At 53.6% G+C, this 18,634-nt stretch overlaps 1 protein-coding gene across 1 annotated transcript in view; it reads right to left on the bottom strand.

Moving 5' to 3' along the window:
* MYO18B (myosin XVIIIB) overlaps positions 1-15,602 on the bottom strand; it is a gene marked incomplete at its 5' end in the record, with an annotated part of 162,267 nt that extends 146,665 nt beyond the window's left edge. Inside the window, 9 exons of the mRNA XM_081113701.1 lie at positions 483-625; positions 1,745-1,943; positions 4,766-4,942; positions 6,217-6,329; positions 7,120-7,186; positions 7,678-7,923; positions 8,035-9,036; positions 13,742-13,900; positions 15,564-15,602. Of these exons, the coding sequence (XP_080969827.1) occupies positions 483-625; positions 1,745-1,943; positions 4,766-4,942; positions 6,217-6,329; positions 7,120-7,186; positions 7,678-7,923; positions 8,035-9,036; positions 13,742-13,900; positions 15,564-15,602 (2,145 nt within the window). The remainder of the gene's footprint in view (positions 1-482; positions 626-1,744; positions 1,944-4,765; positions 4,943-6,216; positions 6,330-7,119; positions 7,187-7,677; positions 7,924-8,034; positions 9,037-13,741; positions 13,901-15,563) is intronic.
* Between the last annotated feature and the right edge of the window lie 3,032 nt (positions 15,603-18,634).

The following is an 18,634-nucleotide window of genomic DNA, read 5'->3' as shown; positions in this document are numbered from 1 at the left end:
ATGCATGACAGGATCTCAGGCTCGGGGTGGGCATCGATGAGTTTCCCCGAGTCTGTGTATTACCCCAGCTCCACATACAAACACCGCTTCTAATAACTTAATCCTATTTTCTGTTCAAACAGAATGTTTGAGGGGGCAGGGGAGGGATGCGGTGCCTTGGGAGATAGGAGCAAGCAGGCCTGTGTTTGTCTGTTTCATTTCAGCTTATGCTACTAAGACCCAAACAATGAGCGGCTGGATAATATATTTATTCATGAATATTTCATCCTCATGATATTCTGAGGTGCAAACGGGCCAGATTGCTCTAGGAAGGCACTTTTTGGGCCACTGAGTGAGGTGGGAAGGAGCTGGCAAAGGCTGGGGGAACTGTGACCAAATATTTAGACACATTCCAGGGTCCCAGGAGGCGTGGGCTCTGCTAAGTGGGAATGGGGATCCTGCAGCCCCAAGGACTCCCCTCTTCCTTCCACCCAGAGCCTCACCTGGAGCTGGGCAGCTGTGACTCGGCCTGTGGCATTGAAGTCCAGTGACATCACCATGGAGAACCGGGTGGCGCTGCGGCTGTGGCCGGTGGACACGGAGCCAAAGGCCCGGAGGAGAGTGAAGGTGGCTCGAATCTTCTCCACTGTGGGGGTCAGGGGGGTGCTGTTAGTATTATATTTCTTACCACTAGAAGAGCAATACTGCCGAGGCCATGTATTCTCAGCAGAAAGAATATTGCCCCGAGAGGGCAGAAACTGATTTTGGGGATGGGGTATTTTGCTTTCATATGCGTAGAGCACAGATATACATATATAAACAGATCACGGCATATCTATGGCATTGAAATTTCATAGTGGGGAGATGATTAGGGGATTAAATGTTTAAAAAGACTCCTTAAGGGAGCAAAAATGAAAAACAAAACCCCACTGAGAACACTGGCCCAGGGATTACAGCTTCTGAGCCAGGCTGCCTGGTTTGAATCCCGCTCTAGAACAGATTAGTTGTGTGGCCTTAAGCAAGCTTGTTAATTTCTCTGAGTCTTAACATCCTCATCTATAAAACTTCAATAAATAATATCTACCTTATAGAGCTGTTCTAAATAACAAATAAGCTTACATCTTTGAAAACTATATGAGGCCTGGCATATAAGTCCTCAGGCAGTGTTGACTGTGACCATTACTAATACTGTAATTATTATTATTACTAATTGGCCTTGCTCAGACGCCATCTACCCCTGGAAGCTCCTGCCCCCTCCTCGTGCTCCCGACACCTCCCCTAACCAGCTCTGCCCAGAGCATTCAAGTTCAGCACATAGAAGCGGCACAGGTGCCCTCTGGTGCCAGCGCCTCCAGGACACAGCCCCGCCCTCTGCCTTCACTGGTGGGTCCTCTGTACGGCTGAGCAGGTGCACGCACAAGGACCCACATCAAAGGGGCTGCACCTGCAGCAGCCCGTCATGGGTCTGTATACGCATCAGGATGACTTTCTAGAGCCTGGCAGTCAAGTGTTCAGTTCTAACAGTGGCAGTGCGGGGTGACTGTTCCACATGTGGCTGCGAGCGTCTGGAGGAAGGGGTACCTTTTCTAATTCACACAGAGGGGTGCCATGGACTGAGGCAGCCCTGCCATGTAGCAAGCACAGGGTCTGCACCTACGCTGAGTGAATGCGAGGTGAGTGATATAAGGAGGAGCAGCCCGGCACCCCCTCCAGCCCTCCCTCCCTCCCCACAATCCTGCTCCATGGCCCCCAGAGCCCACTGTACCTGAGACGCTGCCATCCACACTCCCTGCCATCCCCACCAGGTGCTCCAGGACCTGCTCGCAGCAGGTGGTCTTCCCGGCGCCGCTCCGGCCCAGGGCCACGATGCTCTGGTCCCTCCGCTGGCTCAGCAGTGCCCAGTATGCCCGCTGGGCCAGGGAGACAATGTGGGCGGGCAGGCCATCCCGGCGGCCCTTGGGCACCTGCAGGAAGATGCCGGCATCAGCCTTCCCACCCCAGCTGGGAGCACTCCAAAACAGTGCTCACCCTGCCTCAAGTCCAGACCCATGGAACTGGCAGAATGAGGCTCGGTGGTGGCCTTGACAAAAGTCAGCTTTGCGTAGCCTTCAGGGAAAAGGCAAGAGGCATCGGAGACGGAGATCAGGGAAGGGCACCAAAGGGAACAGTGGATGGGCCCAGCCGGAGGACACTGGGAGCCGGGGATGCTAAGTGGGCAGCCAGTGGCCCCAGCAAGGCCTCATCTGCATCTCCCATGCCTTGGGGACCAGGGACACCAATCGCAGTGTGGTGGCCCTCCCCCTGGCATGGCCCTCCAGCCAGGTGCCTCCAGTCCCCCGTTGGCCTTTGTGCCCCAAACCCCAAAGAGTAGTAATGAATCCCTATCCTGGGCTCAGCAGGACCCCACAGCTGGCAAAGGTGAGACACGTTGCCTACGCTGCCTGGGCACAGCCCTAGGTCATGAGGCAACCGAAGGTCTGAGTCCTGAAGCCCCCTCCTCAGGAAACACTGAAGTTCAAGGGATAGCTCCCTCATCCATCAGCTCCCTCCCGCCCACTGACCAGACCACAGAAGGGAGAATTCTGCAGGTCTAGGCTGCTGTGTGCACACACAGCTGCGTGCATGCACATATGTCCTTGCATTGTGCTTGTGCACTCTTGCGTGCTTGCACACAGGTGTGCTCACAGGCACATGCATTCAATAGGTGCCGAGGCCTGGCACACAGAGGCAGGCCCATCTACCCCTGGCATGGTCACACCCTGCTCTCAGCCTCTGGGGGGGCCCACAATGCCCCATACCTCACCCAGGCCATCTTCAAGGTGGCCCAGTCCCAGGCTCACCGCAGTCTGTGCTCCCACCTGGTGGCCATTTGAGGAACCAGACGTGACTCAGACAAAGAACAGAAGGAGGCGGTGGGTTTGGGTGTGGGCAGCTGAGGGCTGGAGGGAAGGGTGGGGCACTGAATTAAGGGTTTGGGGGATCAAGAGACTCGGGAGCATAGGAAGATCTCAAGACGTAAATTCCTCCTTACAGGACTGCCCAACCCCGATACTTTTAGGCCCTTTGTCCGGGTTCTATACGGAAGCTTCAATCCGGGAAAACCTGCGCGAGTCCGCTTGCCTTGGGGCAGTGATGGCGAACCTATGACACGCGTGTCAGAGGTGACACGCGAACTCTTTCTTTTGGTTGATTTTTCTTTGTTAAATGGCATTTAAAAATATCAAAAATATAAGTCTTTGTTTCACTATGGTTGCAAATATCAAAAAATTTCTCTATGTGACACGGCACCAGAGTTAAGTTAGGGTTTTTCAAAATGCTGACACGTCGAGCTCAAAAGGTTCGCCATCGCTGCCTTCGGGTCTGGACAAAAGTCCCTCCCAGGGCTCCTAAGGAGCCAGAGGAGCCACTCGGCTTCTCAGGAGGCTCAGTGGGCTTGGGCTGCGGTATCAGAAGCATGGCCCTCACAGCAAGGGAGGGAGAGTGCACAGCTGCACTGTCATCCTCCCAGACCCCTGGCCATGGATGGCCAGGCTGGAGAGGGGCCGGAGAAGTGACTGAAGGGGTGAGGTGGGGAGTCCTGGAGAAGTCATCTAGAGGAAGAGGGGTGCAGGGCCACCGTCCCCTCTTCAACGGACTTAGCATTGTTTGGGGGGGGGGGGACGGCAGGAATGTCCCATGGGACTCCAGAGGGCTTTTCATCCCAATTGACAGATGAGAAAACCGCGGCCAGAGGATCATGATCTTTCCAAGGCACCTGCTGTGTGCCGGCAGGAGTCCAGAGGCCGCGCCTTCCCAGAGCGACACATCTTCAGGACAAAAGCGCCGGATAAGACGTCTGACCTCTAACAGGGCTCCCTGCCTGGACCTTCGCCCCCTTCCATCCATCCTCCACCCGGCAGCCAAGGGCATCCTCTTACTACGTAAGTCAAACCGTCACTGCTCTGCTGAACATCCCCCAGGCTCAGAGTAAAGCAACATCAGTATGACCAGGTATAACTAAGGCCTCTCCCGTGTCCCCTGACCTCCTCACGCTCCCTTTCCACACTCACCTGCTCTGCCCACCTTATCTTTATTATTCTCGGCCTATCTTCCCCACTAGACTGGGCGCTCCACGGGCAGGTTTATGGCCGGCTCCTTCCCTGCTCCCTCCCCTGTGCCTGGCACACAGGGGACAGAATCCTATCTAAATCAATAGCCCTGGATGAGTGAATGAAAGGGATCTGGCTCCAATTACCGGGTGGTGGCTAGGCCCTTCCACAAGGTGGCGCTGAGAGCTTGCCTTTGCTTTGACTGTCCTGACAAAAAGCAGCCATTTCTGCACTTCCCGGGGAAAAGAAATAAAAGCAGAACCAAGGCGTCTGTTTCCTGATTTATGTGGGTGTTCGGGACTCCCCAGACCACCACGGGGTTCAGAGCACAGAGGAGCCGGCGCCCTGGGTCTTATCCCAGCTCCTCCGCTTGCTGAATGTGAGAGTCTGGCGGCTGGCCCAGCCAGTTCCATCTGTAAAATGGGGTAGTCATGGTGTCTGTCCTTTCAGGGGGTGTGAAAATTAACTGAGATAACATGTAAAGGTGCTTGAAGCAGTGCCTGGTACAGAGTTGACACTCATTCAATATTTTCTCTCATTATTATAATTATTATATTTAATCCTCCTATTGCTGTTTCTCATCTGCAGCCTGGTTTGCAGGGGGCTTTGGCTGCTCTGTTCTCCCCTGAGATGCAGAGGGACCCCCACCCCACCCCTCCTGTGCCTGTCCCCTGCCCCCTTGCCCTGGTCCCCCTCACCTTGCCTGCAGAGGGTGCCGACGGCCCGCGGGGCTGGAGGACGATCAGGTCCGGCCCGGTGGCGGTGTGTGGCAGCTGAGCCCGGTAGCGGTGCAGGAGCGTGTTCAGGACACTTGATTCATTGACACTGACCAGGGAGGCCAGGTCCTCGGCCTGGTCCAGCTCAGGGGGGTTGGCCTGTGAACCATCACAGAGTGTCCTGTGGCTTCTGGGGTCCACACACCACCACCACACCCCTTCACACACAGCCCTGCTGGCCCTGTCCCGGGAGAGCTGTGGGCCAAAGACAGGACAGAACGCAAGGACTCTGGAGAGTCGCAAACCCTACAACGGGCCTCCCTTCTCCTTTGCTCCTGGTGAGGCCCGAGAGCCACCCCTCTGTTCACACCCGACCCTCCTTCCTGTACCGTGAGGGGACATGCTCAGAACAGAGAAGCGGCAAGACTCCGAGTGCCTTCTGCATCTCAAACACCGTAAAAAGCGGCGGTGTCCCGAGTCAGGCAGTGTCCCCTGAGCTCTCCGGTCCCGAGTCTCACGGGGAGCGCTGCATGTGCTGTGACACTCAGGACACAGGCCAATGGCCACACCGCCCGTTTCTCTGACAGCCCCTCGTGCACTGGCCCTTGGAGTCATTCCCCGGCCCTTCGAGAAGCCAAGGATGACTGCAGCGTCTCCCAGGACATCCATCCTAAAGGGCTTCCTACCATTCTTTCCAGCTCCGAGGAGTTTTCTGGGCCTAAGGCTCTGCGGTTAGGGCCAACCCTGAGCTCGCCGACGGGTCAGCCTTTCTTCTGAGAACACTGGCCCTCTGCAAACTCCCAACGCTATTGGGACTGGAGGGTCAGGGGTGGGCAGAGGAGTGCAGAGAGGAATGAAGATGACCAAGGCCCACATGGGGCTCCCGGAGGAAACTCTTGCTTCATTACTAGGCTTTGAAAGGTGGAAAAGGCTCAGGGCCTATTTTCTATCATTATTTGCTGATTTCCCCTCAAAAAGGTTGATGGCACACTGAAAAAATTGTGCAAAACAACTAAAAAAGCCAAAACCAAAAGAACGATTAATACCCAAAATATATGCCATTATACCCTACGCTATGGTCCGTGGCAGGCAGCACATTGGGCTCTGAGTCCCCTGGCAGCCAAGGTGAGAAAGGAAACGTTTTGTAGCATGATTTGCGATGCCCATAAAAAGAAAAGCAATTGCGTTCTTGGGTCAAGCAGAACTCTCAGTCCTAAGACCTAACGAACATGTTTCTTAACGTGTCTTCATAAAAGGGGACACCGTGGGACAGAGTAATGAACCCCTAGCAATATATCTCCAGCAGAGCAACAAGTTCAATGCTTTATCCTCCAGGGCATCAAGCCAAAGTAGTGTCTGCAGTCGGTACACGGAAATCTCCAGCCAGATGAACGGGACAGTGCGGAGCAGACAGGGAGGGGGCGGGGACTCACCCGATGAACACGCTCCTCGTCCACCTCGGTGACGGTTTTGTCAGCGTCAATGCAAAGTCGCACCCTTCCTGCCGGCAGGTCGGCTGTTCCCTCATCTGGCTTAAGCACCGTTGCTGGTGGCCAGCCAAGGGGAGAGGAGAGAGGGGAGGGGAGAAGAGACAGGCTCTGAGCTGCTGAGCCAGGCCAGGGAGCTGCAGAGGGGGCCTGGCACAGGTCAGAGAGGGACAGCCTCCTCTCCCCTTGGGGCCAATTCACATGGAGGGTCCTGAATTATAAGCCTAAGCCCTTTAAGGACAGAGGCTGGGTCCAACTCACCTTGGGCTATTATCAGCTGGCACTGTGCCAGGCAAACAGTAGGAACTGAGATAGCTGGGTGCACAACCCATCTCATGCCTAGACCCAGGATGGCAGATGGCATACGAGCTGCCATTCCCCTTCCAGTACCCAAGACAGACATTACTAATCAATCACTCATCCCAGCAGCATCCGACTGCGACTCAGAATCGCAATGGATAAAAGTGGGCTTGCGAGATGAAAGCTATTTGCCCACCGGCACTTGACTCCAGGTTCCTTGAGGAAAACTGCAGGAACCAAACCAGGCTTGTGGGTGACATTAATGGATCAAATAACTAATTATCAAGGCTCCGATGTCTTTGAAAACAGAACCCAATAGACCAGCTGCCAGAAGTGAAATGACACTGAACTATTCCCACCCCAAAGAGCCGCATATCCCCTTCCTGGTCTCAGGGGCTCCTTACTGCTCACCTTGCTCCCCAGACCACGCTCAGGACCTGCAAACATGGCTACCAGCAGCAGGGGGCGCAAGAGGAACAGGCTTAGACCACTGCCACCAGCCCTCACCCCCTAATTACCAAGAGTGAATGTGCTAAAACCCCTAATTACCAAGAGTAAATCCATCCTTCTGAACCAGCCAGACTTTCTCTGCCTCGTACCACCTGTCCTCCGGAGCCTGAGAGCAAAGGTCACAAAAATTAAACCAGATGACACTGACTCTCCCCACCCCGATGTGAGGGGCGAACCCCTTCCATGAGAGTTCATGAGAGCACCCCAATCAGAATCTAAGGGGTGGGAGGGTGCTGATTCCCATGTAGGTCCTTGGCTCCACCCCTGGCCTTTGGAATGAAAGCTCCAGGGGGGCCTGGGCCCTGCATTTCCAGCAACCAGCTATTTACACAGCCCGTGAGAACTGCCGTGGGGCGTTGTAAGCTCAGCCATGCGGGGGCATCTCCATCACGCTGTGGGACAGGTGCAGGGGGCGCCTCAAGACCCTTCCTTGTCAAGGAGGAAGTGCTTGTCCCTTCCTCTGAGCTGGCCACGTGGCCACCCCTCTCCACTCCATCTCCTGCCCCACCCTCTTCACCTCCAGGGGCAAGTCTTTTCCATCCCTCTCTCTCTGGAAGGTCCGGCTACTGCTCCCCACTCCGGGCTGCAGCCCCTCACCTGGTCCAAGTCTCCACTCTGGCTTCCTTCACTTCCCTCCTGCAGGGATGGTCCCTCTTGGTTCTCCTGCCTCTGAGGCCTCTCTGTGCGGCTCTCCGGAGCAGGTGGTCTGGGTGCTTGCAGCTCCGTCTCCAGGGCCCCGGCCCTGGCATTCACACTGGTGCAGGGCCCCTCTGCTTCCTGCCCTCTGCTGTCTGGCCGGCTCTCCTTCCCAGCTGCACTCACCTCCTTGGAGGCTTCACAGCCCTGTGTCTTAGCCCCAGACTCACTGTGCGGCCCACGTGCTTCCTCCATCCCTCTGGGAGCCTCCTCCACCTTCCCCTGCACTTTGTGGCTCTCCTTCCCGGCTGCACCCACCTCCTTGGGGGCTTCACAGCCCTTCTGTGTCTTAGCCGCAGCCTCCCCTGCCTCCCCAGACTCACTGTGAGGCCCACGTGCTTCCTCCTTCACTCGGGGAGCCTCCCCCACCTTCCCCTGCACTTTGTTCACCTTCTCCACCTTGACCTGCGATTCGCCTGTCTTCTCTGCCTTACTCAGGAGGGCACCTTCTTTGTCCTTCTTCTGGGGACCATCCCACCTGCTCCTTCTGCCCAGGGAACCTCCCCACTTTTTCACCTGGGTTTGAGCCCCGGCCAACTTCCCTTCGGCCAACTTCCCTTCGGCCAACTTCCCTTCGCCCCCTGCATCCTTGGAGAGATTCCCCTTTGCCATCTTGTTTGTGGAGTCTGCTCCCCCCTTCTCCACTGTACCTGGTTGTCTCCCCTCACCTGGCCCCTCTTTGCCCTGGGGCTCATCCCCTTTCAGCCCTTTGGTCTGGGGGGCCTCACCCCCTTTCCCTGCTGTGCCTCGATCTTTCTCGCCTTTTGTCACTGGCACAGTTCCTGGGTCCCCAGGACCCCCAGTCTGGGTCTTCTCAGCCTTCGGGGCTGCATCCTCAGTGCTGGCCTGGGGACCACGAGGAGCTGGTGGGGCCTTCCCCTCTTTTCCCCCTCCAGGGTCTGTGGCCGGGGAGGGGGTCTTGCAGGCAGGGGCGTCACGGGGCTGGGTCCTCTGCTCTGGCTTGGCTGAGTCCGGGTCCAGCTTGGCTACCATCAGCAGCACATCGCCCCTCCTCACGCCCCTCTTCAAGGGCAGAGGTTTTTTGGCTGGAGCCGCACTGGGGCCCGATTCCTGGGCCTTCTCGCCGTTGATGGTGGTCTTCTGCATGGGCTCCGTGGGGCCGGCCCCCTGGCTCTGCTGGCCCGGAATGTCTGCGTTCTGGGGAGAGCTTGCCTGGTTGTCCTGGGAAATCTTTTGGCTTCCAGACTTGGTGCCACTGTTGGACTTGCTGTTGGGTTGGCTAGTGGAAATTTCTGGAGTCTAGGAAAGAGACCACAACCATCCTTAGCTGCTTGCTTACCTGACAGCTTTGTCCTTTGCTCATTCCCTCACTCATTCATTCATTGATTTGTCCACCCAGCCACTCAATCATCCAAAGACCCTCAAGCACCTATGACATCTGATGGGCACTGTGCTGGGCAATGAGCCAAACCCCTGCACCGTGGACGTTGGCCCAGAGCCTGGAGGCCAAGTGACAGAGTGAAAGGAGAGTGGACTTTGGAATTCAACAGACTCAACTCTAAATTCAACTCCTAACTCACTAGCTGTGTGGCCTTAGGTAAATTACTTCCCGTCTCTGAGCCTGTTTCCTCATGAGGACCATAATGGCCTACCTAGCGGATGGGCATGAGGATCCATGATAATATACAGAAACTGGGCCCAGCACATAGTGAGTCCTCAGTAACAGTAGCTGCCACTGCGGCCATTGTTACTGCTGTTGGCACCGTCTGTTTTTTTTTGCTTTGGCCTCGCTTCCTGCCAGGACGGGGAAAGGACTGGGCCTGTCATCAGATGACCTGTTCTAGTCTTGGCTCACACACTCTCCAGCTGGGTGACCATGAACGCCATCGTCCATCCTCTCTGAGCTTCCGTCTTCCCTCAGGGCAGGTAGAAACCACTGCCCATTCGGATGTTTTGCAGGATGAGATGCGGAAAAGCACTTTGGAAATCGCAGGGAACTGAACAAACTGAGCTGCTGCTACTTCTGCTGCCTTTGTCCCACGCCCCAACCCCCATACCAGGCAAGGGCCCTGGTTTCTGGCCCTGAGGTCCTCCGCTCTCGCCTGATGTGGACATTTGGGCCACGTCGCATCCATGGGGTCTCCGCTGCCTGCTCTTCTGCTGGGCCCTTTTACTGCCTAGTGATGTCAGCCCTCCCGAGCCCTCCACCTCCAACAGGCTGGCTGTGACCTAACTTCTCGCACGGCCAGCTTTGCCTCTCATGGGCAGTTCCAGCCTGGTGCCAGGCATCCCCGGCTGCCCTAGCCTGGGTTTTTCCATCACAGACCGTGCCAATGCCAGCCTGCCACACATCTGAGCCTGGGATCTAGGGTTCTCACCCTCCTCCTGCAACTGAACCAGCCCCAGGATCGTGCCGATTCCGCCCTGCAAAGCTTCACATCTGTGTCTCCTGTTCCGAATCCAGGTCTATTTCCCAAGCCCCTGAACTGGTAGCCCTTCAACGTGCTGCCAGTCATTTCAAACCCAATCAAAAGGTTTTGCCAGTTGCCACAGACTACCGGAAAATCATTCAACACCACCACCTTCCATTTCAAGTCTTCAACCAGGAGCCCTCGCCCCCATTCTGGTTCTTTTGTCCCTGTTTATCCCCATGCTTCAGCTACACCAGACACTTCCCTGCTTCCACGCTTTTGCTCATGTTGAGCTTGCTGCCTGGAATGCCCTTTCCCCTCCTCACTCACCCGTGTGCTTCTCAGCTTTCTATACCCAGCTCAAATGCCACTGCCTCTGCAAATCTTCCCCTGGAGACCTCAATCAGAAAATGTCTCATACATCCATGGAGTCCCAGAGCCCTGCGCTAGCTCACCATCTGCAGCACCGACCACACTGTGCATCTCATTCCAGCTCCAACTGTGTCTCTTTCCTGTTTTAGATGGTGGATGCCTCCAGAACACAGTCTCTACCTTCATCTTTGTACAAATGACAATAATATTGATAATAATAGCTGCCCTATATAGATCCCTCGAAATGAGCCCTATACCGCCGTTATGCAATATCTTACTCTACCCTCATGAGAACACCATGAAGGAGGTTCTGAACATCTCCACATGCTACAGACAAGGAAGCAAACACAAAGACGGTAGGTGGCCCAAAAGACAAAGAAAATATAAAGCCATGCCGGCCTCTCTGAGTCTAAAGCCAGTGCCTGTAACCTCTGCATATTAATGGTCTTACTTGTCTTTCTAGGGCTCACTAGAATCTTCTGGGGCATTTTTAAGATACTGATGCTTAGGCCTCCCTCCCAGAGAGTCTGAAGGATTTGGTCTGGGTTGTGGTCCCCCCAGGTGGTTCCAATGTACAACCGGGACTAAGAACCCCAACTCTAGTGCCCAGGCCAAGTGGCTCAGCCTGACCTTCTGAAACCAGCAGGGTACCGCCTTGGAAAGGGACGGGCTGCACTTGGCAAGTTTCACCACTGTCTACACCAGTTTGAAAAATGAGTCAGTGCCTTATTTTTAACCAAACCACCACAGGGGACACTAACATGGGAGGGGCCGAGTAAGATCACCAATCCCATCCTCCCACCACCACCCCACCCTAAAGGATGAGAGCTTATGGGGCAGAGGACCAAAGATCAGATTGGTTATTTTTCTTTCATAAACACCAAAGGCCTAGCCCTCTGCAGCTTTCTTAATTCACACACATCCATTTTACAGAGGATCAAACTGAGGCCAAGAAGAGAAAGGGTTTTGGCCTGAACCACACAGAGTGGCGAGGCCAGAACTGGAACCCAGCTCTCCTGGCATTTGATAAGGGTCTCTCTCTACCCCAGTGTTGCCCTGGCCTCTTGCTATCCCTCACTGGCCCTGGGAAAACCAAGTTACCTCCCTGAGCCTTGTTGTCCATCCCTACAAAACGGTGATGGACTCTAATCGCTCCCTGCAAGGATTATATGAGGGCCAAATGAAACACTGGGCTGGGAAGAGGAGGGTGTCCATAGTTATCTACTGATTGGGACAAGAAAACAGAATTGGCAGGAATAGCCATAACCTGCTGCCTCGCAGAAGCATGTCCTGAGGCTGCCCTGCTCCAGGCTCTGGAGCATCTTGGCCCATGGTCCAGCCACCTGTTGTGGTCTGAGGCCTGTCCATCCTGCATCTTGGCTCTGAGTCTCCATCCAGGCCCAGCAGTGACAGGGTGTCCCCAGCCTCTGCTCAGCTCTGCTCCTTTACTTGTGCACGGTGACGCCAACAAGGCCGGCAGCCTCATGGAGCCCTTTCCTCCCAGGCCTGTGACCCACACCAGCCACCTCACTCCACAAGCTGGCCCTCCCCCAGGCAGCTCACCAGAGCAGAGAACACACAGACTCACACCCTTACTCTGCCTCTATCTAACCTCATGACCTTGAGCAAGTCTCTTGACCTCTCTGAGCCTCAGTCTCCACCTCTGATAAGTGGGTATAATCCCATCTACCCCAATGCCACACAGGGTTTCAAATAAGCCCCTGAGCAGCACAGTGACATTGTCTAGTCATAAATGGCACACAGTAACATCTCATCATGACCTAACAACAGCCTATGGGGGTTGACTTTAGCTCCCACTCATGCCTGGGTCAGGCGGGGGTGGGGACAGAGCCTGTCCTCCCTGTCATCCTCCCGACGAAGACTTGGCAGGAGCGTCTCAGCAGCTGCTGCTGTTCAGCTGCCGGAGGACTTCTCTGATGCAGCCAAGTCATTGTCATTGGACAGGTGCAGGCACGTGGGGGCCGCTGAGCAAACAGCAGCTGAAGGGGAGTGGGGGGCAGAGCCAGGATGGCCCCTGGGCTCAAGCCAACACTAGGTCCTGAGGCTACTAGTTTCTCAGCCTAAATATTGCAGCATCCACCTCACTTCAAGGGGCCACTGGAGTTCATGAGGTGATGCCCTTTTTGCCTAACACAGATGGACTATTTCCAGAGCTACTCTACGTGAGCTGGGCTTTGAAGGATGCATAGGAGTTCAATAGCCCAAGCTGAAAAAAAGAACATTCCTCTAGGTGTCTAGCCTGGTGTCTAGCCCCATTATCCCATCCAGGTTCCCTGGCCAAGGAGCTGGGGAAAAGGAGGGAGACAGCAGTGGCCACCCTGAGGAATACATCTGCAAGCCCCTAAAGCATAGGGAGTGCATCTTGGCCAACTACTGCTTCAATCCAGCTGTGCTATTCAGAATAACTAAGGATTTTTAATAGACACCAACCAATCAGAAGGGAAGCCAGCTGGAACAGGGTACTGAAGTCCCTGCCTGTGCCACACATTAACCCTTTAATTACTGGATTGTGGCCATTCCAAGGAACTAAGGAAAGGGGCCTAGATAAGCATAGCAGCTGGAGGTACTTGGGGGACTTGGGGCCCTGGTTACAAAGAAGCCTGGGAGGGGGCCGAGGAGGACATACATGATATGGAAGGGTTTCAGAATTTGAACAATCAATACAGCTATAAACCGTGAGTAGCAAATGAATATCTTTCCTGCCTAAATTAAACTGAGCTAACCATACATCCTTCACTAATATCCAGGCTTCTCTTTCTGCAAAAGTGAGATAAAATGATGCCCACAATCATCATCAACTAATACCATTCATTCATGAAACAAACAGGCGTTGAGCACTCCTGATGGGTCAAATACTATGGGAGCTGCTCAAGATACAAGGTTGAATGAGAGAGCGGTTGCTCTTAAGGAATCCCTAGTCAAAGAAGTCATATGGTCAAGTAATTACTACGCCGACCACAACTGAGACAGGCACAGAGGGTGCAGTGGGAATCAGAGGAAGGCAGCCAATGGGAGAGCTTTCCAGAGAGGAACTCTCTAAGCTGGGTTTTGAAGGATGCAAAGGAGTTCCACAGACCAAGCTGAAAACAGGAACCAGTGGGGAGAGTAAGAGCCAAGGCAAGATGGCAAGTGACTCAGGAGGTGCTCGGGACAGGAAGGTGGGTGACAGGCACCTGGCCCCTTCCTGCAGGGCCACTTACCTCTTGCTCTGGAGAGGCGAGCACCGCCCGTTTCTTCCGTCTTGCTTCCTTGGACTCTTTCTCAGTCTCCCGCACCAGCTGCTTAATGAAGCCGCCTGGGATGGCAGAGAAGAGGGGAGGGGGCGAGGACGGCGGAGGGCTCTTCTCCTCTTCCCGAATCTGTTTTGCAGAAGAAAGGGAAGAGCTCAGTGAGTGAACCGACAGGGGCAAGTTGCCCTTTCAATGCTTTGCGAAGAAGCCTGGGAGGGGGCCGAGGAGGACATACATGACCAAGCCCATGTATGAGAAGCCACGGCAAAGCAGGTGAGGCTCAGGGGGGCGCTGGGAGGGCCCCCGTGAAAATGCAACGCATGTGCAGCAGAGGTTACTCCAGCCTGGATCCAGTGTCCTCAGAATATGGATCTGGATCATCAAGGCCACCGGCCCCCTTCCTGGGTGTGGGACAGACCCATGTCCATAAGGAGCTTTTCCTGTTTCCAGAAGGGGCTGGATCACAGGGAATCATCTAGCTTGTACTTAATAGATTAATCAATTAACTAATCACATAACCACTCACTGTGTGCCAGGAACAAGTCAAAGTAGAGAAGGGCCTGCAGCCATGATTTATAGAAGGCTCCAACCCCATGACTGCAGCCCACTCCGCTCACCCGGTGCTGTGGCTTCTTAATGGTCCTTAAACAAGGACCTGGGCAGCCAGGGCCTCCAGCTCTGGGCCATAAAGCTGGCAGGCTGGACACCAGCATTTTACCGCAGAAACATGGCCCAGGCCAGTGCTGACTGGAGTTGGGGTGCAGCTAAGACGGTTTCCTTGGCCACAGCGACCTTTGGGAGCTGAGGCATGCATGGGACTGGCCATGGCCCCCTGCGCTGTGTCTTTAACCTGTAACACTGTGACAGCTCATGAGGAAAAAACAAAAATCTCCAGTGCTTTCTATGGAAGAGCTCCACGCTGGTTTAAAATAAGCTGCTTATCAAGGCCCTCTGTGTGTGGCTGGCCAGGACTCGCAGCCAGGCTGATAAGACGGGGACTCCAAAGAAGATAAGGGGCCACGGGGCAAGGCAGGTCACTGCTGACCTCTGCCCAGCCAGAGAGCAGCGGGGCCATGTGAGGCCGGGCTCACGTTTACGCCACGCCTCTCCCGCTCCTGCCTGAAACCCACGTGAGTGACTCCTAAGGCAATGCAGCTGGTGCAAACTCTGCTTCTTTCGGGACTGTGCTCAGTGGTGGAGGCAGCAGCCAGGAGGCACCAGGAAAGGAGCTTCTCACCCACCCCACCCTTCGGCCTCCGATTCATCAAGTCCTAAGCATGAGGGTGGGATGAGGGGCGGAGGACGTAATAGGCATCAAAAAAAGAAAAGAGGAATAACTGGGGAGAAGGGCTCCTTTCCAGTTTCCCATGGTGACAAGAGGCAGGGACCACAGACACCCGTCCCCCTGGCATGAGCCTGGCAGCCAACAGCTGGGCCCCTTCCCCACTGCCCACACTCTTCCTCCCACACCAACCCCTGTGCTCATCAAAACTGCCAGGAGGATGGAAATGGGACAGCTGTTCTACCCTCGTTCCCTCACTGCCAACTGAGGAACAGGAAAGACGAGGCAGTCATGGGTGGAGCCAAGGGCATGGTCACTACAGACCAGCTGGGTTGGACAGTCCCAGGCTAACCAAGCTGCCGGGGAGAAGATGGACGGTGGGGCTGGACATGCGACAGGGAGGCAATGGATGTCAGACCCTCTGCCCGAGGTGGGAGGGGGCAGCCTGGGCCACCCATGCTGAGTGTGACAGGTCCTGCGGCTGCAGGCCGAGCTCCGAGCGTTACTTTCCTTCTGCTCCCACAGGGCGAGGCGAGATGAGATGGCCATGCTGAGACAGTGCCAGGGCCAACTGATGAGATGAGATGAGATGAGATGAGATGAGATGAGATGAGATGAGATGAGACGAGATGCAACTCTGTCACCAGCAGAGAATGAGGCTACAGACACTGAACAGACACAAGACTGAGACAAGGAGACACAGTGGGGGAGAGAAGAGAGAGACAGGTTAGCTCACAGACACTGTCCCACGCCAACCCCCACTGACGCCAAGAACCAAGTCCACACAGCCAGGCACAACCCAGTCATGTACACCTGGGAGGAGTGTGGTCAGATGGAGGCTGCAGTGCCCCGAAATCCTTTTTCTCTAGACCCCACCCTGTAACCTTTTATTGAAATATAGCATACAATCAGAAAGGTACATAATCGTAAGTGTATAGCTCAGCAGCTCTCACATAAAGAACATACCTCTATAACCAACACCCTGATCGAATATTATTTTAGATTTTTTTAAATACAGTGGGGCCTTGACTTACGGGTGTCCCGACTAACGAGTTTTTTGAGATACCAGCTGTCTCTCGGCAGATTTTTTGCATTGAGGTGATAGAGTAATTTGAGTTAACGAGCTCCTTAACGAGCTCGGTCTCAGAACAAATTAAACTCGAAAGTGAAGGCCCCACTGTAAAAATATTTTATTTTAAACTATAAATTTAAAATAATTTCAATTCAAATATTAAAAATAAAATTTAGCCCTGACCGGCTTGGCTCAGTGGATAGAGCGTCGGCCTGCGTACTGAGGGGTCCCGGGTTCGATTCCGGTCAAGGGCATGTACCTTGGTTGCAAGCACATCCCCACTAGGGGGTGTGCAGGAGGCAGCTGATCGATGTTTCTCTCTCATCGATGTTTCTAACTTTCTATCCTTCTCCCTTCCTCTCTGTAAAAAATTAATAAAATATTAAAAAAAAAATTTAATTTAATAACATTTAAAAAGGGATTAGTAATTATTTTAATTGTTAAAAAATAAATTTTAATCAAATAAAATTTAAGACTATTTTATTTAAGAAGTTTAAGAACAGGCAAATCTAACCTGTGGTGATGGAGATCAGAAGGGCTATTAACTTTGGGCTGGGAGGGGGCACAAGGGAATGATGGGGTGATGGAAATGTCCTACAGCTTGATCTGGGTGATGGCTACAGAAGTATATCATATGTAAATATTCATCCACCTGTACAATTAGGATTGAATATTTAACTGTATGTAAGTCATATATCAATTCAAGAAATAAAAAGACCATGACCAGCCCCCTTGATCCTCCCTCATGGCCCCTTCTAGTTACCATTCTCCCAAGGGCAACCCCCAAACTGACTTCTAATACCATCAAACAGTGCTTTTTCCTTTTGTGAGGGAGCAGTGGGCCCCTCAGTGCGGCCATGCAAACTAGGAAAAGGGCAGGAAACCAAGGCAATTAACTGACCCAGCAGGTTGGGGAGACAATTTAGCTTATTTAGCATCATATTGAGAGTCTTATCAAATGTTCATAACTTTGGACCTAAAAAGCCCTCTTCTGAAAACAAGTTGGAGGAAGTAATCCAAAACCAGAAAATGTCATCACTATGTTGATCGTAATGTAAAAACAACAACAACAACAAAAAGACACAACCCAGTGTCCAATAACAAGAGAATGTCAAATACATTGAAGTGCATCTAACTTAAAGGAATATTATAAATTTGTTGAAAAGGGTATTTAGGAAACATGGTTAAACAGTTATATTGAGGTATAAATTCTATGCCAGCCATATAATTCATCCACTGTAAGTATACAATTTGATGTTGATTTTTTATAAATTTAGTTTTAAAAATAAATCTACAGATTTTTACAACCAACCCCACCCACCTATCCTCACCCACCCACACCACCCCCCCCCCCCAACCTCTTCATGCCGGTTCCCACCCTCAGCCCCAGGCAACCAACCACTCATCTACTTTCCACCGCTATCCTTTGCCTTTTCAGAACATTTAATATAAATGGAATCAGGAAGTGCATCTGGCTTCTTCCAGTTTGCATATTTGTGAGGTTCACCCACACTGTTGTACGTATCAGTGCCCCCGTGCCTTTCTGTCCCCTAAATAGCATTCCATCGTATAAAATGGACCACATCTCCGGTTATCCATTCACCAGTTGATGGACATCTTGGATTGTTTCCAATTGGGGGCCGTTATGAATAATGCTATGAACAGTCACGGAAATCTTAGTGTGCCCCTCTGTTGCCATTTTTTCTTGGGCAGATAGATTCCTGGGAGAGGCATTGCTGGGTCGCACGGTGACCTTGTGTTTGACCTGTTGGAAACAGGTTTCCAAAGCGGCTGCACTATTTCCCGTCCCGCCCGCAGGGCACGAGGAGGCTCGTAGGAAGCACCAGCAGGAACGCGGGAGGAGGCTCGTGTTGGCCTTTAAAGTGAAGGAAAGTACAGCGCGATGTTGCACACACGGAAACTATGCCAATGGGCCAATGAACAACACGGCACATAGAAAATGAAGGCTGGGAGGAAACACACCAGGATCTTGACATGAGGCCCTTTCTTCTCCCTTCTAGCTCGGAGGGCACTGTCCCTCACGGACCCCCTACCCCCACCCAGGCCCCTCCTGCAAGGTGCCACCGCCTCCCCTGCTGTCAGAGCCACCATCGTCCAGGGGGTTTTCGAAGGCTTGCTGGCCTGGGAGTTACCGTTCTCAGTGACTTAGGCCTAAGAAGACGCCTAGGCCAGCGTTCCAGGTGAGCTCTCCTCGCCTGGTAGGGGCAGCGGCACATCCCGGAAGCTGGTGAGCCCACCTGGCGCCCGAGCGTAAAGCCAGTTCTCGTCTCGCGAGAACTTCTCGCGAGAGCTCCTCGGAGCGAGCATCTCTCTCCAGCTCTGCGTAGGGCGGTGCCACGTTAGTAGCTTACAATCGGAGTGTTTACGCCGCTGAACTTGGCAAATACTACTAATCAGGGTTTTTATTCAAGGAGCTGGCCGTTCAGTATTTACCAGGATGCCGCCACTGGCTGAGACCCCAGCACTCCTACTGGGCCTGGCGTGCAGG

The sequence above is a fragment of the Myotis nattereri genome (assembly GCF_964212035.1).
Source record: "Myotis nattereri genome assembly, chromosome: 19".
Classification (NCBI taxonomy): domain Eukaryota; kingdom Metazoa; phylum Chordata; class Mammalia; order Chiroptera; family Vespertilionidae; genus Myotis; species Myotis nattereri.
This window is presented reverse-complemented; position numbering and strand designations above follow the sequence as displayed.